At 38.1% G+C, this 22,088-nt stretch overlaps 1 protein-coding gene across 3 annotated transcripts in view; it reads right to left on the bottom strand.

Moving 5' to 3' along the window:
• Positions 1-22,088, bottom strand: part of LOC146468019 (ATP-dependent chromatin remodeler CHD1-like) — a 35,192-nt gene that overhangs the window by 5,998 nt on the left and 7,106 nt on the right. For all 3 annotated transcript variants that reach the window (XM_085125055.1, XM_085125056.1, XM_085125057.1), the window contains 23 exons: positions 21,421-21,507; positions 19,938-20,035; positions 18,874-19,188; positions 17,255-17,617; positions 12,468-12,568; positions 11,095-11,633; positions 10,117-10,206; positions 9,387-9,577; positions 7,899-8,040; positions 7,527-7,579; positions 7,118-7,271; positions 6,265-6,417; positions 6,018-6,089; positions 5,643-5,792; positions 5,340-5,491; positions 5,006-5,102; positions 4,742-4,837; positions 3,937-4,131; positions 2,953-3,155; positions 2,511-2,552; positions 2,005-2,147; positions 1,388-1,514; positions 603-753 (listed from right to left, as the gene is read on the bottom strand). In XM_085125055.1, coding sequence (XP_084981181.1) covers positions 603-753; positions 1,388-1,514; positions 2,005-2,147; positions 2,511-2,552; positions 2,953-3,155; positions 3,937-4,131; positions 4,742-4,837; positions 5,006-5,102; positions 5,340-5,491; positions 5,643-5,792; positions 6,018-6,089; positions 6,265-6,417; positions 7,118-7,271; positions 7,527-7,579; positions 7,899-8,040; positions 9,387-9,577; positions 10,117-10,206; positions 11,095-11,633; positions 12,468-12,568; positions 17,255-17,617; positions 18,874-19,188; positions 19,938-20,035; positions 21,421-21,507 — 3,714 coding nt within the window. The remainder of the gene's footprint in view (positions 1-602; positions 754-1,387; positions 1,515-2,004; positions 2,148-2,510; positions 2,553-2,952; positions 3,156-3,936; positions 4,132-4,741; positions 4,838-5,005; positions 5,103-5,339; positions 5,492-5,642; positions 5,793-6,017; positions 6,090-6,264; positions 6,418-7,117; positions 7,272-7,526; positions 7,580-7,898; positions 8,041-9,386; positions 9,578-10,116; positions 10,207-11,094; positions 11,634-12,467; positions 12,569-17,254; positions 17,618-18,873; positions 19,189-19,937; positions 20,036-21,420; positions 21,508-22,088) is intronic.

The following is a 22,088-nucleotide window of genomic DNA, read 5'->3' as shown; positions in this document are numbered from 1 at the left end:
GAGCACGCTTGATTTAAATTAATTGAGTACTTAACAACAAAAACAAAAGTAGTTTATGTCTGTAATAACTATTTATCCCTAAACTTGGAAAAAGAGGTTGGTGGAGTTATGCCATAAGTAAATAAATAATTTACACATTTTCTGAAACCCTAATTTGGGTCAAAGAATTGGAAAGCGAATGAAGCGCAGCACAAAAGTATTACTCAACAGAGTCCTAAAGTGTGACATAACTAATATTTAAATTATTTTGTAAAGAACTTTGTGGAATTTATTGAGATAATTTTATTTAGAAAGAGCTAGACGCCCAAACCAGCAATTTTATTGCGACCTTTATGCTCGGATGACTCAATACAAACCCTTTTACTTTTCCCTCAGGTAACTGGATCAGGACCAAAACAAATTTAGAAGAATTTGTATAGGGTCATCAGAGCAGAAGTGTCAGTATCTTGTCTGCAAATTGTAATAATACATGCCAATTTTTAGTACGTGGGCGTTTTCATCATGCTCTTTTCAAATATCTACTCCCATAATTTCCCAGATTTAGTTTTAGTGACATCCTCACTTTAGGGCCCTGCTGTTCTTGTTTTCTTTATTGACCTTACCTTAGATGACAGCGACAGGGTCTGATCAGCCTTGATGGCCTCCCAGTTGCCTAATCCACACTCAAAGATGCCAACCAGTAACATAGAATCATCAGGAATGTCCCAGGGTACCCCCCAGTGGACGCTCTTAGCAGGTGCCATCAAGCGAAATCTGCACAGCAAACAGACAAAATACCTGTAAGTTTTAATAGTCCTGTTTCTCAACCTTTATCACGTTAAGTGTGAGAAAATGCGACGGATAGGAGCAATGGCACTCAGTGATTAGTGATGGAAATACTTCTTCTTGCTTGACAGGGCGTGTGTTTTGATTGGACATATACATGAGACACGATCCATTGGCATAAATGATGATGTGCAGAACCTGGTTTTGCATTGCACTATAGGGCCCTTTGCACAGAGCTTAGTGACATTTCCATCTTTTAACCCAAGTAAACGCGGTTGGGATAGTGTTTGACACTGTAAAAGATAAGATGGAGATGCGCCACTTTGCAATTTGAATGCTTTTCACTATCAAATGCCACCAGTTAACAACCTTTTACAGACAAAATAATTCTGAGTTGCAGGGGTACGGCGTCCCAGCAAACTTAAGAACAAGTCTGATATTTTAGAAATATGGTTGGACAATGTCCAGCACTGAGTTGCAGGTGACCAGTAAAGTCAGCAGTTCCAGTTCTGGTACCATGCATAAAACAACAAGGAGTTGTACCATTACCCATTCAAGCTGGAGAGTTCAGGGCAGAACTCTAAAAGAACTTTTACTGCCATATCCCAAATTTTTCACTCACTTTCTCCTGGCTTCATGGTCATCTGGCATAATGGCAGCAACACATTCAAGTTCTTCTTCATGTTTTAACACCGATGGTGCATTTACTGTCACATTGCTGAGTCTTACAGTGGCTCCACGCTTTTTACCTGAAAAAAAAAAAAATTAACTTAAATAAAAAGATAAACTAACAAGTTAATAAATTGTTATAAAAAATGTAATTTGTTTAACCACTAAACTCATTCAAAGATGTCTATACATTCCAGATCAAATTGGAATTTGGAAATGTTGGTTTTTGTGTAGGAAGGAAAACCAGAGTACCTGCATGGAGAAAAACCCTCAGAGTAAGGACGAGAACCAATAACAAACAATAATAATTTAAACAAATAAATGAATACAAGTAACAATAAAATGTAAATATTTCAGGAATATAGCCAAGATTTTATTCATGTAGCTGGTGGAGTTTTCATTGCCACAGGCATATACCATACATGTAAGTCACATTAAAGAAAAACGGTTAGCCGCCATAACAACAATATTATGGGTTTTTTTTTTTTCTGGTTACCATGTATTATCTGTACCTTCATCCATTAATAAGTGCAAATTTAATTTGAACAAGTAGAATGCAAGACAGCTCACCATCAAAGTTGGGATCCTCCTTTAGTTTGTCTTCATACTCTGCCACAGCTTTCACACAACTGTTGTGAAGAATATCTGCCAGTCTGGAAAGATCCTCAATGGATTTATCTTCCAGTTCAGCATCAGCAGCAATAGCATCAAGCCTTAAGGATAGAGAAAAAGGTTTCAGACATTAAACAACATTGCAAACCTCTACTGAAATTAAAAACAATGTGTTGCAATATAAACAATAACAAATTATTACAAGTTATCTTCAATGAGCTCATAGCTGTAATAAAAGCAACTATGTCAGTTTCAAAGAAAGTTCAGAAAATGTCTGCCTTGAACTTGACTTAAACCTACAGTATACATGTTCTTTGTGACATTTGACAGATGAATTCGCCTCTGCCAACAAAACCCGAGTTCAAGATATCAATTAAAAATAATTGACTACCTGACTGCCTGGTTGGTTGGCTGCATGAACAACCAAATGAACAAACAAACAAACAAACAAAAATTAAGATTACCTTGATCTTGGTCTCCCAAACTTCTTGTAACCTTTGACAAACCTGCAAATGTTTTGACAGAGTAAATAGAAAGCTAAGCTCACTTGTGCAGGGTAAAATCAGCAGTGTCCAGCGGAGATTTGTGCTACTTTTCAGAGCACCCAGTCATTTTTAATGTTAATTTTGTGCAAACATGTAATGTTTTACATGTAAATTTATACGAATTTGTGTAAAATTACGCTGGTTGGACAGTTAAATATTAATAATGATGATGATGATAATGATGACATCAAATGAAGGGGTGCCTGGAAAAAAGTTTTAAGTGACATCTAATTGAGTGCTTAATTCTCCTAGTAAATTGCCTTGTTCTTCCTTGTATGAGCAAAGGAGATCTTGACGTAAGATCAGATGTCACTTAGGGCTTTTTTCCACACACCCCTTCGAATGATCATTCTGTCCCAACCTTCTTATCTCAGCATCGTTGAATCCATCCACATCTTCCCTCTTGATGGTACGTGGCCTTCCTCGTTTTCTCTTTGTTTCCTTGCCTTCTGCTCCAGAATCTTCATCACTATCAGACTCAGACTTCTTCTTTCGACTTCTTCCTTTCTTCGCGTGGTTCTCTTCCTGTTCACTGTCACTGTTGGCAGCTTTGCCATAATTCATCTGTTGATAAAGTAATAGTGACAAGACTAATGGATTTAAACATTTCAAAACCAATCGGTGCCAAATTCTTTAGCCGTTCACAACAAAACTGATGAACGACCTCTGAAAACAAAGACTTCATGTGCCTTTCTATGTTTTACTTAAAATCGTTCATTTTGCAGCAAAGAAAGAAGGAACAGTTCTGTGATACTGTGGTGAAGCTTGCTGGTCTTCCACCCCAGTGGGGGTACTCGGATATAAACGTGACGGGGGGGGGGTCCGACAGAGCCTAATGTTTTGCACCCAAAAAGATACATGGACCTTATATTGTGCACCCAAAAAAACACAAGACTAGAAATTTTAGACCCATGCTTTCGGATCTTGCAGGAACTTTGGCTTGAATTGCATAAGAACTATTAGCCTGGTGGAAATTTGAACCCAAAAAATACGCGGTTAAATCTTCAACCCAAAAAAGTACAGGCTGGAGTTGAAAATTTTAGACCCAAAAAAATATGTCTGACCCCCTGTCACGTTTATACCTGAGCATCTCCCCTGGGTCTTCCACCAGAGTAAACATGGTTTGACACTCTGTTCCTGTACCTTTATTTAGTTGGGTTCAGTTTGTTACTGGTCCTAGTCCTCTCTACTGAAGGCTTGATTTTCCAGCCTATTCAACAGCCTTCACAATTCATATCCAAGTGCCAGTCAGGTTTAATTTGTCAGTTGTTTAACTCTCGTTAAAGCTACTCAAAACAATCTATACCTAGGTAACACGCAAAAGAAAGGAACTGGGATATTGTACCTTTTTCACAGTTTTCCTATTTCGCTTTGGTAAATACAGCTCTAGTTGTTTCTTTTGCTCCTCCTCTTCCTCAAGTTTTTGCCTCTCTGATTCAGGGATGATATCTGTCCAGCTTTTCTCTTCATCTTTGGCTTTAATCTCTTGATCCACAATATTAACCTCATCTTCATCTGCATCCATTGTGATACTAGCAACCTAAAAACATTATGTCCATCAGGAATTTACCAACACTGGTCACCTCTGGACAAAAGAGGTATGGATATTTTCTGGAACAACACACTGGAACTGATTGTTCCAATGAAGGAAAACCTCCCAAAATGGAAAAGTCTCAAAAGCAAGTGAATTATAACAATCTTTATGCCTGTTGGCTTTATGGAAATTTTATAACAATCTCGTGAGTAATGTCACTGTTTGGCTACATGTACAATACTTCATGGAAAAAGGGTAGGCATTTCTTTGGCAACTGTTTACTAGCATGTCTTCAACAAAGGCAAATTACTTATCATCATCATCATCATTATCATCATCATCGATCGTCGTTGCTAACCTCACAGGAAGATGCACTGGGTCAATTTTTCAGGGAGTATATTTTATAAAGCAAGGAATGGCACATTTTGGTTTACAGTCGTGGAAAACTTAAAAAGCAGGCATGTGATCGATTGGACGGGAAAGAACTGGTTTCAAGCCGTCACAAAAATGTATTTTGGCAGTAAAGGTGCAAACACTTTCCAGGCATCCGATAGATAAGCAACTCCCCAATATAGAATGAAAATTTCAGGCCAAAGTGGTGTGCATGCTACTGTACCTTGAACTGAGAGAGAAGTTCTTCCCCAATTGTCTGTGGATGATCATCAGATTCTCTTGTTTCGGCTCCTCGCAAAATGTCATCAATGTCCATTTCCTGGAAGTTAAACCAAACTTGAATTAACACTTTAGGATGCCATTCACCCCTTCCAAGGGGTGGGTGTGGATTTTTTCTGGAACTGCACAATCATTAATCATATCACACATCATTAACTGGACACTCAAATATTCATCTCAGTTTATTTATTAGGTTTTTGTTGCAAACCTGCAGCTGAGTGTCTCCTCCATCACTCTCCTTGAAAAGCTCTTCAGCTCCAAATTTTAAGATTGCTGCAAGTTCCTCTTTGTTAAAAGGGTTGCTCCTGCAATTTAAGGACAATAATTTTCATCAAAATGTGGTTGTAAAATGACACAACCTTACCCTAATGTGACCTGAAATGAACCTTACTAAACTGAGTACAAACACACAAGCATGCTATCAATATCAGAATTTTGGAGCTCCCAGTAACAGAAATAAAAGCATCATAAAATGATGGTGATTAAACTTGCTTCACGAGTTTGAATCAGACTAAAATAAGAATCGGCTTATAAGAGCTTACGATGAGGGAGCTGCTGATGACTTGGACAACACCTTGCGACCAGTTGTGTCCATTCTCTGGATAATGAGATGATCAAGCACCATCTTGCGCTTTGCTCGCTCTAATATGTCCTCTTCGATGCTTCCTTTAGACACAAGTCGATAAATATTTACCTTGAAAAAGAACAAATACAAAAACAGATAAATGATGATGTAATTCTGTGTACACAATGTTTTTTTCTTCTTCCCTTAATTTTCATCGCGATCATAATAACAAGAGTGAGTATGAGAATTTTCCATTTTTTAAATGGACCAACCCACCAACCTGATTCCTCTGTCCTATTCTGTGGGCGCGAGCCTGTGCTTGCAAGTCATTCTGGGGGTTCCAGTCTGAGTCGAATATGATCACTGTGTCAGCTGTGGCCAGATTAATACCCAGGCCACCAGCACGAGTAGATAACAGGAAACAGAAGTCCTGTAAGAGAATGGAAAACCAATGTCAGTTCATTTACACTGTAGGAATTAATGAAAAACACATTCAAACTTAACAAGCCTTTAGCAGCCAACCCATGGCCAACCATGGGTACCTAAAGACCTACCCTGTATCATGGCCAGCCATGACAAACCAGGGTCACCTGGAGACAATCATGACTACCATGGCCAATATTGTTATGGACAATAATATGGATACAGCACATACCTCAGAACCTTCAGCATTGAAGTGGTCCAAAGCCTGTTTTCTCAAGTCTCCTTTAATGGAGCCATCCAATCTCTAGAGAGAAAAACATGTGACAGAGATGATTGCATTTAACGCTAAGACTTGGTAACTGCCCCACAGCCTCATTGACACTTCTGCTACTCTTGGATGGTTGTGCATAAAAAAGCAGCTAGCATACAGTCATGTACATGCACGTAATGATCAAGACAGTCTGCTTTAGATCACTTACTTGAAATTGGAAGCGACGTAGCTGGAGATACTCTGCTAAGATATCCAGCATTCGAACCATCTGTGAAAAGATAAGAACCCTGTGGCCAGTTTCCTTTAATCTGCACAGTAACTTATCTAGCAGGAACAGCTTGCCACTCCCTCTGATAAGGTTCTGAAAATAACACCAGGAACAATTAAATGGCAAATGAACAACAAGTTTAATTTAGTCTAGATTGCATCTGACAATTTCACAAGAAAGATACATGCTCCTTCTACTCTACAATAATTTTAACTCTTCTCTCAAATAAGGACCAGTTAAATCTCTATGTAACAGATCTCGAGTATTATGCACCCGATCAACGATGAGCTGCTAAGGGGTGGGGGGGGGGGGGGGGGGAAAGGGGCAGGCACAGACAGTTGACTTGACAGCAACTATCTGCCCGTAATGGTGACCATAATTATTATGAACATTTTTGCTACTAATGATTTTTCATAGATAATTATATCTACTGATTCTTTTGACCAGCCACAAATTATGTTCTGGGACAGCCGAATAAAAAATCTCACCGCCAGTGTAAGTAAAAGTGTCCTGCCTTTGCCCACCATCCCGCCCCACCACTGTGGCTTAACTCAGACAAGTGCATCACACCTTTAACAAGATTACAAAGGGTACCTAAATTTAAGAGTACTGTACGTTCCAGGAAAAATAAAATTTATTGTTCATTGCTGAAAAAATGGAATTCATTTCCTTTTACCTGCATTTGTAGCATTTCTTCCTGAAACAATAATCACCTTTCTTGAAACAATTACATTTTCGCAAACGAATCTGTAATAAATAGGTTGCAGAACTTAGACGTTACGTTTATTAATACCTGTAGTGGGTCTGTAGTTGTCTGGTAGTTGTCAGGTCTGATCAGCTGAGCATGGTTACAGCATTTCTTTAGCTCCATCACAATGTTCAAGAAGCTGTTTGTGTTTCCCTTTAAACCCTTGTTTAAAGCTGCAAAGTTTTTTGTGAGGATCCATCTATAAAATTAAAATAAATACAGCAAGTCATACAAATATTTTAAAACAAATAAATTCATATAGCAGCAAACTGCAATAAACACTGCAGCTATATGCAATGTTATAATACATGTATATTAGAGTTACCTTTCCTTATCTGATCCACCAATATGTTGGCCATTTTATTCTGCTATTTACTGTGCAGTGTTAATGGGACAAGTTTGGCATTATTTTTTTACTTATTTTTCATGACCATATTTTCGATTTGTACCTTACCTATAATACTGTTTCTGAATTGATGACATTTCCACTCTAAGAATCTGTTCCACCTATACATCCAATAAAAATGAAATAAATAAAATAAAATAATACAATGTAACAAATGAATGTTAATTCACCTCAGAGCTGGTGATATTGTATGTCAAATGAAATGAATATTATTATGCCAGCAGTAAAGACAGTGTGTGCTTTAACATGTACATGTACAATTGTACTGTTGTCCTACAGGTTTCATAACTGTCAACAAAGACATTTGAATTGCGGAACTAAAACTGACACAATACAGTTAAGGTATATCCTTCCCCCCCCCCCCCAACCCTTTACGAAAGCACTGCCACTTAAATGCTTCCACCATAACATTATTAGTACCTTAGCCGGCAAGGACTTCTCAACATCTTTCTTGACTCTTCTTAAAAGAAAAGGCTCTAGTTCCTTGTGAAGTGTAGAAAATCCTTTATCTTTCTCCTCTTGGGTAGCATGGGCCTTGTCAAACAGGTCCCATGAGTCAAACCTATCCATAACAATAGAGATTAACAATCACGTTTACCGCAAATGGCAAACGGCAAACAGAAAACATAAGATGTGCCTCAATGTTTTCTTGAAAAAATTAGTACAGAGGTCAGAATAGTGGAAAATAATTCTTCAGGACCTTTGACGCTAACGTAAAACTACTCAAATTTACTAAGAAACTGAAAACGGTGAGTCAGGCAAATGTAGGGTAAATAAGGTCACATGGTCATTCTGCCATTATCCTTCAAATAACAGGCTAGTGTTCATAACTCAGGGTTCTCATTAGAAGGCGGGACCCGGGTACCAGTACCAGGATACACAAGAATCAGTACCTGCCTACTTTCAAACTGAACATAAAGAAATTCACTTCAAGTGTAATTTTCTGCCCTACTCTCCTTTAGGTGCCCCCCCCCCCCCCCCTACTTCAAACCTTGATGAAACCCCTGTTACACCGTAACTGGACAGAATTCTAATAATAATCATTAAAATTCTGTCCAGTAATTAACACTATGGATAGAGTTCTAATAATAGTTAATAGAACTCTATTGACCAGTAAAGAACACTACAGCCTGCACATGTACTGCACATAACAGAGTGAGTCACAGCTTGAAAACAATTAACCAAACAAGTATATGTTTTACTACTGACAGCATATGCTGTACATGAATCAGTCACCAAAGGTTACAGTTCATAAGCAAAATGACCACTGTGGTAAGTAATTAGACTGAAGATTGGGACCATGAATATATTTTTGGTCTCAAGTAATTATTATGGTGCAAAATACTCTGGGGTTAGGTGTATGTCTTCTTCTTAGCTACAAAACCCAACCTTAAGGAACTCCAACTCTAAGGTGTAGCGTATGTGTGTGTGTGTGTGTGGGGGGGGGGGGGGGGGGGAGGGGGTGAGGGGTGGAGGCTACTCAATAAGATTTTATCCCAGGAGGTACAGCCCCTTACCCTTTCCCACACACATGCACATAAAAACTATACACCCTTTTAAAATATCTCCCAAGACAACCAAAAACATTTCTGCTAAGTTTTTGCCACCTTCTCTAATAGTTGGATGTAATTGCTACAGTTTCAAATCAATGCTTTGGTAAATCCTAGCCTTTAAAGTAAAATACTAAAAAATTACATTTCCTGACCCTTTCACATGCTATGTGTGAAAAAAAACAAACAAACAAACAACAACAACACTTAGCTGTGACAACCACATATAAACACTTACTCCCCTCCCACCCCCTCAAGTCCATTCATACAGTTGCTCCATTATATTACCGGCAGTTTGTCTACTTTTCCCCAACTTCAAACTACTGTAATCTGAAGAAGAAAACACTGTTACATGTACCTGTTAGGCATGATAAAATGTAACAATGCCCACAGTTCTTTCAGTGAATTCTGCAGGGGTGTGCCTGTTATTAGCACCCTGTGGTAGGTGTTGAACTCCATAAGAGCTTTGTACAGCAGGGAGTCATCATTCTTCAGCCTGTGAGCTTCGTCCACCACAAGACAGCACCAGTTGACAGTTCCTAAGGTAAGCTTTTGAGAAAACAAAACCAGACAAAATAAATAAATAATGTAGAGGAATAGGCTGGCAAGACAATTTAAAAAAACAACAACAATCAAACAACCAAAGAAGCTTGGAAATTTCGACCATGGAAAATTCTTGACAATATTTAACTAATAAAATTAATTAACAATTGAAAATAAAACATTTTTCACAACTGAGGCAGTTTTCTACAGACAAGTGTACTTGTCAATCGGCTTTTGGACACTTTGTATCATCTACAGCTGTATAGCATGGTTGTAGGTTTTGTCTCAGCCCAGAGAATTTACAGAAACAAACACCAGCAAAGACAGGCTCCCATACATAAAACGTTTCACTGGTAAAGTGGGTTCTCGGCTAACAAGGCAGCACAACTCACACTCTTGATTGACATCATAAGAAAAAGACATATCTTCTAATGCCAACAGCATTTTTGCTCCCTTATACAAACTCAAATGAAGTACAATCCGTAACATTACATAAAATCCCAGCACACAAAATAGATGCATGTTATCTTTGACTTGGGACCTACCTTGTCTTTTAGCAAGATTTCATAAGTTGTCAGAAGTGCATTGAATTTTATAGACTTGCTGTTGGAACGATACCATTCAAATTCCCGAATCTGAAAGTTACAAAAAAAGACCTGTCAGTCATGCATGTGTGTAGCCGACAGCTTGGTGACATTTTATACTAACTAGTAACGCTGCATTTTAAATGAGTCAGCAAAGCCATTATTTTGCTACTTTGTATTTATTTAATTTACAATTAAATGCAATTTAACCAATAGTAATGCACACTCTCCAAGCAGACATTTTGCCAATGTTTGAGAGTGCTTCAGCTGTGTGGCATGCTTTCCTTCCTGTTCTGTGCTCAAAAGCTCTTGTAGGTGGTTGCTGTTCAACCCATCGGCCCTTTTCCTTTCTCTACTGTTTATACATGCCAATCAATATGCAGGGTGCCTACACTGGCCTGGGTACAATCAACATGTCAGACTGTTCCTTTTTTATATATATATCAGCAGGGAAGTAGCTAAGAAAAAAAACTCAGCAGCAGTGATGCCAACTCTCCCACTTTTTTGCCTCATCTCCCGCTCTCCCGCTTTGGTACATAAATGTCCTGCTTTTTTACGTCCACTATAAATATCGAATACTTAGTAAAAAATAAAACAGACTTCCTCCTTGTCTTTTTGTGTCACACTCCCACTAGATAAGATCGAACGCAGATTGTGGCTTTCTTTTTACCGTTGAACCTAATGAAATGTTAAAATTATGGTGGAAGGTTGAACCCCCCCCCCCCCCCCCAATTGAAGCCCTAAATATAGCCTTGATGCCACAGCCCTTGGAGGCTCTTCACTGTTGCTGGAACGGTTCTGTTGGCTGCCCCTGAAGATTTCTAGACATCTCCCGATTGTGATAAGTTCCCTTTCAGACAATGAAGTTTGCTGGTAGCCGGCTCTTAGTGACATCCCTGTATCAGCACAGAAAAATAATATTTTTATTACAAAGCTCACCTTGTTTCTACTTGTTACATCTCCAAGATAAACCACAACATTAATTTCCTTGCTCCACAGACTGAACTCTCTCTGCCAAGCAGCTAGTGTCGACAGTGGTACAACCAACAAGAAAGGTCCATAAAGAGCCTGAGCATTATACAAATATGACAGAAAAGAGATAACTTGAATTGTTTTCCCAAGACCCATTTCATCAGCAAGAATGACTGAATGTCCTTTGCACCAAGAGTTAACAAGCCAATTCAGTCCATCCAGTTGGTAGTCCCGAAGTATGAGGTCTTCGCCACCAATAAAGGATGGCTGTTTTTTTATAGGAACAAATCTTGGTCGTTGCCGTTGAACCTTTGCACTTCTTGGTGGAATTCTTTCTGACTGTTGTCGCTTGAGATAGGCGTCAATTTTCTGCTGATGAAACCTTGAGATGAGTCCTCCATCTTCCCACGTACTCTCAACATATGGCAGCCCCTGCCACTTGCATAAGTAGTCCACCTGATTGACAGTGTTCCCTTTCTCATCCAGGTTTTTAACCATGGTATGAGCTGCAACATCAAATAATGCATCATTACTTCAAGCCGGCCCTAATACTTTCTATTGATCTATTGCACAATAAATGCACAAGCTCTTCGTATCCTATAGTAACAATTACAAGATGGGTTTCACCTGAGAGTAAACATTAAGACAATTAAGCCCATTTTACAGTTACAAGTGTGCTTAGTGACCTAGCTTTGGATTGGAAGTGAGTCTGCGGGTGACCTTGTCTTGATACAAACCTCACTGCTTTCCATATGTAGATCGATCATGGTGCTCTTATGTTAACTAGTTTGCATTTATACATGAAAAGCAGGCATTTCATTAAGCTTTGAAGTAGGGGGGCACCTATAGGAGAGTAGCTGGGCAGTAAATTACACTTGAAGTGACTTTCTTTATGTTCAGTTTGAAAGTAGGCAGGTACTGACTCTGTGTATCCTGGTACTGGTACCCGGGTCCCACCTTCTGATGAGAACCCTGGAAAAGCACTGAGGTTTGTATGAAAACAAGGTCAGCCACAGCCTTGCTTCCAATCCAAGGCCACTGCACTGAGCACACAACTGTAAAATGGCCTATTGCTAGCAGTGCTTTATATTTTACCAAAACAATCCAACTAAAAAAACATAAACATTCAAAGTACGTTATTTAACCCATGAAATCATAATAATAATCATAAGGATAATAATCATAATTTTTTTTTAGAAATCGGGAGGAACTTCTGGGGTCAGAGGGAGACATTCGTTTGGAATGGATTCACCAAGAGATCTTCCAGAAATGGAGCCAACCCACAACTGTGCAACATTATTATTGTTAATATTATTACACACAGGAACTGTAATACTTACCAATAATTCTCTCCACTTCTTTGTATTCATCAAAAAGATCATAGTTCATTTCTAACTGAATGTTGAAATACTCAATGTCTTCCGGTAAGGCAAACTTTTTCCTGTTGAAAAGAAGAAGAGAATCAGTTTTCTCCAAAGGTTATAACTCCATAAAGGGCGATTTACACAGTACTACTTTGTCGCATGCGACAAGCTTACTGTACAACAGGCCTACAACACAAATTGTTTCGTGTAAATAAAGCCTATGTAACTCGCTTACGACTGTCATGTATGTCACAAAAAAATGTCGTAGGAATCGTAGGTATAGGCAATGTTGAGTGACCAGAGTTGTGTGATTTTTTGCATGACACGAGCAGCGTGCGCTCTAGAAATTGCATGCGACAGCCGTAAGCAAAAATCGTACCGTCTAGTAAAAACCCTCTGGTAAATAAACCACTATATGTGTGTGTGGAAAAAAAATCCTGTTGCAAGAATGAAATTTCTTATGCATCATACATGTACATTGTTTGGGAATTTTTAGAACTTATGGGCCGCAAACCGAGGTATTCTAGATCTGTGGTTTATGTGGCTTTATTTTCTCAATTCTCCAAGTTCCACAGGGTCAGGACAAGTTACAGAGAAACCCTCCTCACAACCACTTTTTTGTGCCCCACATGAAGTAAAAGTAAAGTTTTACAACCTCGTTATTATGCCCACATTTTCTCAGCCTGAAGGTGGTCATATTAATAGGGTCCTACTGTAAAACAGTCATTGAATCAGGGCTGCCAACTCTGCTGGATAATCCGGGAGTCTCCAGATTTTGAGCCGTATCTCCCTGTCTCCAGATTTGTGTCTGTAATCTCGAGATTTTGAGCCATATTTTCTGCTTTCCAGATTTATGTCCGTAATCTCCCAGATAATTGACGAAGTTTCCCATTTGTCGAAGACTCGACTAATGGCATGTACTAAAACCCGAAACGGCGAAACGAAACCACCGAAACGAAACCACTGAAACGGCCGAAACAACCATAACGATACGACCGAAACCACCGAAACGAAACGAAACGACCGAAAAAACAACCAAAACGAAACGAAACGACCGAAACAACCAAAACAACCGAAACGAAATGAAACGACCGAAACAACCGAAACAAAACGAAACGACCGAAACAAATCAAAGGCTCCTGTGAGCCAACTCGTGAATGCAGATGACACATAGTAATTGCAATTTAGACGGCTACGGAAACTTCCTCAAAAGCTAAAAGAAATTATATCTTTGCCCGATTATGTAACGAAAAATGACCATTCTTGTACTATTAAAATGATTGTCAAATTATTCTGTACAGATTGAATAAGCCGATTATTCTGATGCGCCGATTAAAAAATATCACGTGTTTTTTTTATTCAAAGTTTATAGGAGCACGCCATGTGCAGCTACGTCATGCAAATTCGTGTGATAGTCCGCAGCTACTGGATTTCGCGATCGGGCTAGTGGATTCTAACCATCACTTGCCCGATGGGCACGTGAAGTTTTTTTGGGAATTAAAATTACAAAATTGCTGTAGGGCAAGCCGATCTCACAAAGGGAAATATGTTCAACAAAGTATCGCATTACGATTCATGCCCGACATAAATGCGTGAAATTTTTCCTTTGGAGTTCAGTCCACGCAATCCTCAAGTAAAAATAATGAACTATGACAAGCTCTTGCTAAATAAGAATTATTTATCGACCGCGTCCTTTTGCTTTCCCATAAATTACCAGTTGTAAATTTCGAAAATGAAACATTTTTTCCCTTTGAAACCTCTATGAAAGCTGACAAGATCTTAAAAGTGTTCATTTCACCAGAAATTTGCATAATTTTGTTTACGACGTCAATGATGCGTGACATGGCACGTTCCGCTTTCGCGTGAAAACTGACAAATTAAATTATTTTTTAATTAAATTATTTTTAAATTAAATTATTTTTAATTCTTGAAAGAAACCGCACTTCATAGAAAAAAACGAAAAAATCCTATAACTTTGCTCAGATTCAACGAAAAATCCCCATTCTTACACTAAAATGATTGTCAAATTATTCTCTACAGAATGAATGAGAGAATTCTGACGCGTCGTTAAACAAATTTTCACGTTTTTTTTTTTTCACTAATTGAGTTTACGACCCCGGACTTTCTGAAAAACTGAAAAAACTTGAAACTTTGCTCAGATTGAACGAAAAATCGCCATTCTTGCACTAAATGATCGTCAAATTATTCTCTACATATTGAATAAGAATTTCCTGATGCGCCATGAACAACAAATGTTCCCGTGTTTTTTTCCACTAATTGAATTTAAAACTCATTCACTGCGCACGCCCGAAAGTTAACGACAAAACCGACTGATCGACCGACCAAGTCGAGAGTCAGCTATCGCTATAACTCGTTCATTGCGCATGCGCGCATTCACGAGTTAAAAATGACCAAAACAAAACGAAATGACCGAAACGAAACCGCTGAAATGACTTGAAATACGGTACAATACGAAAAAAATGGCTATCTACACCGCGAAGACAATGACACGTGTTTTTTGTTTTTTTTACCTTTTCTGAGAATGAGATTGGTTCTTATATCACCCGCTCCCTATTGACTAATCAAACTTGGGATAGCATGTGCTATTCAACTTCATTTCGATGAACACGATGAATAATGGTCAAAAGTAAAACAAAACCCCAAAACAAGGGGTCAAAATCAACTTTCTTTTAATGGCATATGACAATTTCCTTGCATGCGTGAATTCAAGAAAACTGACCTTCGTTTGAACAGCATTACGAAAAAAAACATTTTGTAGGTTTTTGGCTTATGTCATGCTCAGTACTTTCTGCAAGGAAACGCGTAAGGTCTCCGTAGGAGTAAATTTACGTTTATTAACGCCCTATGCATAATGCATGTATACTTTCTTATACTGAAATTAAAAAGACGACACGCAGCAAAGGTAAAAACATATTTTGATTCTGCTACCATTGAAGTTGTTATCGTACGATGTTTGCTGCTGCTACGATCACTATTTTTTGCTACTCTTTGTACAAGTCGTCTACCAAATTAAGTCTTTCTTTTTTATTCTTATATAAATAAATTTTATTTAGCAAAGTTTTTAATGAGAAGGCATGTTCCACATCAATCGCAGAATAAAAGAGAGATTTTCGCCAAATCTAGATAAATATAAGAAGTAATATATCAAACACGAGAAAGAGTGTTTCATCAGATATCCAAACACTGAGAAGTAGGTTGAAAAAACGAGACGCAGCCGAGTTTTTTTAAAACGACTTCGAGGTCTTGGATATCTGATGAAACACACTTTCGAGTGTTTGATATGGCTTCTCAAATGATCAATAATTCTTGGAGATATTCAAGGCTAAAGTTGGCAAAATTTTATGGTAATTAGGATCACATATCCAAACCACGGTCACAGTGGTGATTTGCTTTGTTTTCTCTTGATGAATTATTAATGAGTTTGAGAATAAAAAAGAAAGACTTACTTTGGTCGACGACTCGCACAAAGAGTAGCAAAAAATAGACATAAGCCAAAAACCTACAAAATGTTTCTAGAAGGTTTCATATAATCACGTTCTCTAAACTTAAAATAAAGCTATCTTTAAATCAAGCAGCGTTTCAAAACTAACAGGTAATACGTACAGTTGCCAGCTGTGGAACAGTATGTGAGGTGTTTCACAGTGGACGTGCTGTTATGATAAAACAAGTGAAGAGAGCCTCTTTCATCCACTTCCCCATCGATCTGCCATAGATCTGCCATAGCATTTGTTGGTCAGTCATGTTTAGGAACAAGTCTACATGTAAATCGTCGATAGTCTTTCTCTTCCCAATTAGTTTGACATCGGAATAGAGCTGGTAGCACATCAAAAGAGCTGAACCAGTGAATGTCTTGGACGTTTATAGTTCAATTTTATCTCTTGTTGACATTATTATTATATACCTATACTTAATTGCATCTGCTACGGATTTTCTTTTAGGCGGCTGAAACAGTTATAAGACGTACCGATCTTTTCGTTATCAATTATTTCTGTATTATAGGGAGGACAAGATTCAGTTATGGATCAATTTCGATCCATGTAAAGATGGTGTAACTGATTGAATCTGTTTCCGTTATTATAAATTTTTTTTTTTGGTAATGCTGTTCAAGCGAAGATCAGTTTTCTTGAATTCACGCATGCAAGGAAATTGCCATATACCATTAAAAGAAAGTTGATTTTGATCCCTTGTTTTGGGGTTTTGTTTTACTTTTGACCATTATTCACCGTGTTCATCGAAATGAAGTTGAATAGCACATGCTATCCCAAGTTTGATTAGTCAATGGCTTCGCGGTGTAGATAGCCATTTTTTTTTCGTATTTTACCGTATTTCAAGTCATTTCAGCGGTTTCGTTTCGTTTCGGTCATTTCGTTTTGTTTTGGTCGTTTCGTTTCGTTTCGTTTCAGCCGTTTCGGTAATTTTGTTTTGTTTCGGTTGTTTCAGTCGTTTTGTTTCGGTGGTTTCGTTTCGCCGTTTCGGGTTTTAGTACATGCCTCGACTAATGACAAGAAAATCTGAAATGTTTAGTGTTGTTTCTGGTACTGTGAAATGTACGTCCCCCCCCCCCCCTCCCCCAACTGAACCCTGTGAATTTGGCCTTGATGCGTCGCCTCTGTGTTAGGCGCTTTGTTATTGCTGGCCGAGGAAGTGATATTTGCCATATTTGAGGTTGACAGCCCTGTTGAATGTCTCTCAGTAGACACATAAGTTTCCAACTGGCAGTTTAATAAAGCATCCTAGCTCACCATGTTGCTATGTCCTGCTCCCGTTTCATGCAGTTACTGAGCTTTTTCATTCCCTTCACATTCTGCTCTATCAGACTGTTTTCTGTTTCCCACGTATTATGAAGATGAGACCACCCTTTCCACTTGATCAGATATTGCACTTCACTTGGTTCACCGGGTAGAGGCTCCCCCCTCTTCATCATTTCCTCGTAATCTGGTGCGTAGATTGTCGTTATTGCCCCAATCTCCCCTGGTCGACCTATGCGGCTGTACAGTACTTTCTCGATACATTCCCTGTCGTCTTCCACGTAATCTCCTGTGGCGTCTTGACTTTGCTCTATGAGTTCATCTGAGTCTGTTCCATCTTCACTCTCCTCTTTATAACTGTATCAAGAATGGAACACGAAGTCATATAATTTTCATGAAGTCTGTGATAAAAAATATTATTTGGTCACAGCGCTCCAAGATGCGACCATTTTGGTCACCACAGTGAGTAGAAGATACGGGTTTCATACACATTCTTTCATGCAAAATTCAAGACTTTTTCCATAGTGTTGTAAGCCATTATTTGCTTTCTCCAGACTCAAGGTTATGAGTCAAATCACACAGAAGATAGTCATGCTTGGGGATTGAGGAAAGAGAGAGTTCTCATAATACTTTGATTGAACATTTTAGCTAAGACAAAATTTAGATCGAAATTTGACAAACTGAGAAGGATAACAATTAGCAATAACTACTGTTATTAGCACTTGTTGAAACAAACTTTTTTCCATTTCTTTTTCAGACTTTACATTATGTATTTTCCAAACTTTTCCAGGTCTGGAAAACTAGTTTGCAAATTTTCATACTTTTTCAACTCCGAAAATAAGGATGGCAACAGACATAAAAATGTTATGAAGATAGTCAATTTGGCGAGTGTTTTGGCTGTGAATTATTTGCAATGTAAATTCCTGCATTTCATTTGTAGAACAGAATACTGTAGTCCATTTATTTATGATCATCATATCGACCTTGATTTTCTTTGACTCAAAAGGGTCAGCAGTTTTCCATTACATTTTTTTAACATGCAATGATGGTGACCACAATTTTATATCTGTCAATCTTTTATCATAAAAGGTTGCCCAAAGGCTACTTTAAGAAAATTGAGCTTGGAGCACTGGGTTGATGTACAAGTAAATGTAACATGATTCACAGACAGGGTTCAAATTAACTCTTCTCAAAAACAATTTTCCACAGTTTTTGAGGCATTCATGTCCATATTGATTTCCTTGGGTTCCAAATTAACCAAAAATTACTTTCAGAAATGAAAAAAAAAAAAAAAAAAACATTTGATGAACAAGTTACAGTAAACTCTGAAGTGAAGGGCAAAAAGAGGAAAAAATAGGAAACCACTTCTGTAACGAATGTGCAGTTCCAGAAAATATCCAATATACTCCCCCACAGTTTTTTTTTTGTTTTGCACCCCGTCCCCCCAGAATTCCAGTGTAGCTTCAGTGTTGCTTTTGAGTGTTTGACCTTAAAGACCCCCCCCCCTCCCCCCCCCAAGGAATTTTTGATGACCTTCCATGGGGTGCCGGGTATGTTTTTTCTTTCTTTCTGGAACTGCACAATTGATTCCTTCTCACCAACAACTCATCTACCTTGAAATGTTAACTGTGGCCCTTCTGACAGAGTTCCTGCTATTTTCATCATCGTCATCATCGTCATCATCATCATCATCATCATCGGATTCTTCGCTCTCTAACTTCTTCACTCTGCTAGGCACTTTCTGTGGTGAGGGAGCCAGAGTTTTTTTACGAGGGATAGGATCTTTTGGTTTTGGTACAACAGGTGGTACCCTTGCATTAGCACGTGGCACAGGTCTAGGTCTGTTCCGCACCTCATGTTCAGGCATGTAGTTATCACTGCTGTCACTCTCACTGCCGTGGTCACCATCTACTGCTGACCAGTCTTCGCTGAAAATGAAAACACACAATCATATAATTATTTCATGAAAATGAGACTAAGAAAGTAGTTGTTAAAATCTTGAAGAAAATTAGTCAATTATTATTAAGTAACAAGAAAATGCAACCTTCCAAAAATTTATGTGACAGATTTAAAAAAAAGAGAGACTTGAGGGGTACACCTCGCTGTCATTTCCTATCCCATATTTCAGAACCAGTTAACTGGTCAGAATTAATACTGGGGGAGTAGGGATGGCACAGCGGTGAGAGAGCTCACCTCCCACCAAATTGAATGTGGCCTGGATTTGATTCCCGCACTCAGCATCATAATTTAGTGGGTTGAGTTTGTTGTTGGTGCTCGTCCTTGCTCTGAGAGGTTTTTCTCCAGGTACTCTGGCTTTCCCCTCTCCTCAAAAAACCAACATTTCCAAATTCCAATTTGATCGGATTGTTGTCAAGCACTTTATCATGAGCCTCTGGCTCAAGAGATTGTGCAAGCATTCCCTGTGACATAACATGCACATAAATTACTTTTAATTACTTTTTTTACTTTACATCAAGTTGAAAGAGCATTATTAACTAAAAGTAAAATGTAAAATTCAAATGTGAAAAATAATATCAGGTTTTTGAATAGAAATTATGAATAAATTGAAAAAGATCAGACCTGCATGTACTCTGTGTAAACATTGAATGAGTAATATAAGTGGCTTATTCGCTGAATAAACTTAAAGTAAGAGGAGCAGGTGTTAATAACCTCCAACCTTGTGGATGAAATTCTTCTGGTTTGCCTTCCTTTCAAGTTTGCTTTCTTTTTCCTTTGAATTCCTCCAGGTTTCTCACCATCTTCACTTCCTGATCCCTTGAAAATGTATATAAGTGATGTGACTTAACACAGAGCTTTTATACATGTAAATATTACAGTAACTACACAAATGGTATTCTTCACAGACTTACATGTATTCCTGGGTGGGGGGGGGGGGGGGATTTTGAAAGGAACATCAAAAAGACATCTTAAATGCATGTGGTTCATACATGTCTGCACTCCTTAAAGGTCCCTGTTGTAGCAAGTAGTTGTGTTTCCTGACAATTTTTTTCCTAGCTTACACTGTAACTAAGAAGGTACTGAGACAGTCAGAATACATTCACCAGTAACCCACCCAAAACTGAGTGAATGAGTGAGTGAGTGGTCACTTAAAGTGCACCTGACCCCCAAATTTTTTTTTCGCTTAAATAAATCTTTGCACCTGTTCGAAACACATTGAGCCTTTTTGCACCTTTTTTCAACCAAATATTGACTTTTTATAGGCTGTAAAAGTTACGAAATCTAGCCATCATCTGTCCCATGACCGAGCTAGTAAGGGGCATGGGTCTATTCCTGAATTTACGTCACAAACTGCTTTGCATGCATTTTCAGAAAGACTTAATACAATGCAAATCAGTTTGTGACGTAAATTCAGGAATAGACCCATGCCCCTTACTAGCTCGGTCATGGGACAGATGATGGCTAGATTTCGTAACTTTTACAGCCTATAAAAAGTCAAGATTTGGTTGAAAAAAGGCGCTAAATAGCGCAATATGTTTCGAACAGGTGTAAAGATTTATTTAAGAGAAAAAAACATTTTGGGGTTAGGTGCACTTTAACAAACCAAGATCTTTATCCACTGGTGTTAAAATTATTAATTCAAACTCGAATAAGGTACAGTAATTACACTGTAAAGAATTTGAAAATATTTAGTTTATTTTCAAAATCAATAATTATTAATACTGAATCTCTGGTTTTCAGGCATGGTAAGTTATTGGAGGTTTAAGTCAAGAAATGGTCCCCTGGTCCCAAACCATAAATTTTAATTCCTAAAAGGTACAATGCTACACCTGGGACCTTTTCCTGGCCTTTGACTTGTCTTAAAACTTAGCTAAGAAATAGTTCATTTTATAAGTGCCTATTTCTTGACACCATGATTCACCGGAGTGTGTGTTTTTAACCCCTAATACCAAATAGCAAATTCTCCTATCTTGTCCCCATACTTATCTTATAAAAGAACAAGGGAGAAGTTTTTTAAAATATAAAGAAAAACACCTTCCCAGGGTGATTATATCCTTAGTTCTCATGACCCCAGGGGTTGAATAAGCATTGATATTACAAGGAGAAATTTGATGCTGATCACTGTAAAGGGTTATTAAAGATATGAAACGCACTCAACACCCAGCGCACACAGCTGACACTAAATAAATCATTGAAGTTACCTCTTGTAGTACATTAAATCTCTCTGGTTCTTTCCTTGATCGTCCTGATCTTCTTACACCATATGTTTCTGGATCTTCTTCCCAAAACTATATTGAAACAAAATAAATTAAAAGCACGATTTAACAATATGTTATCCAGGAAAAGTGGAGAGCTCAAATTACAAAGAAAAATGCTTGGAGGAAGGAGAACCTGAGTAACAAACTCAGTCAGTCAACATTATATTAAGTGCAGGTGAATGATGTCAATACTGTGTGTTATCCCTGTTTCCACCCATGCTTTATCTTTAGGGAAAGTAAATTTACAAGCCCAGGCTGGACCCCTGCAAATGAGGAAATAGAAACATCGTTTCCTAAAATAATGTTCCCCATTTGCACAGTCACCAAACACTTATTGCAGAAACCTTTTTTGCTTCTGAGAAACTTAATAAATAAATGTATTTTAGTTAATTATTTCCAGACTGAAACATTTTGTTTCTGTAAAATAACTTGAAGAAAACAATGCTAAATCTTAGTTGCAGGAACCTTGAGAAAGATTCAGAAAATTGGGGTCTGAATGTGAAACATATAAAAGGGCCCCATCCTATAACAAGTCAACACCAGCTACTCTCGTCAGCTCCTTGGGATCATCTCTGTGCTACTACAATAATAACAGTAATTATACCAAGACT

This window comes from Pavona decussata, unplaced genomic scaffold (genome assembly GCF_977016875.1).
Source record: "Pavona decussata unplaced genomic scaffold, jaPavDecu1.1 SCAFFOLD_133, whole genome shotgun sequence".
Taxonomy (NCBI): Eukaryota; Metazoa; Cnidaria; class Anthozoa; order Scleractinia; family Agariciidae; genus Pavona; species Pavona decussata.
Note: the sequence above shows the minus strand (reverse complement) of the source record. Positions and strands in the feature narration are given on the sequence as shown.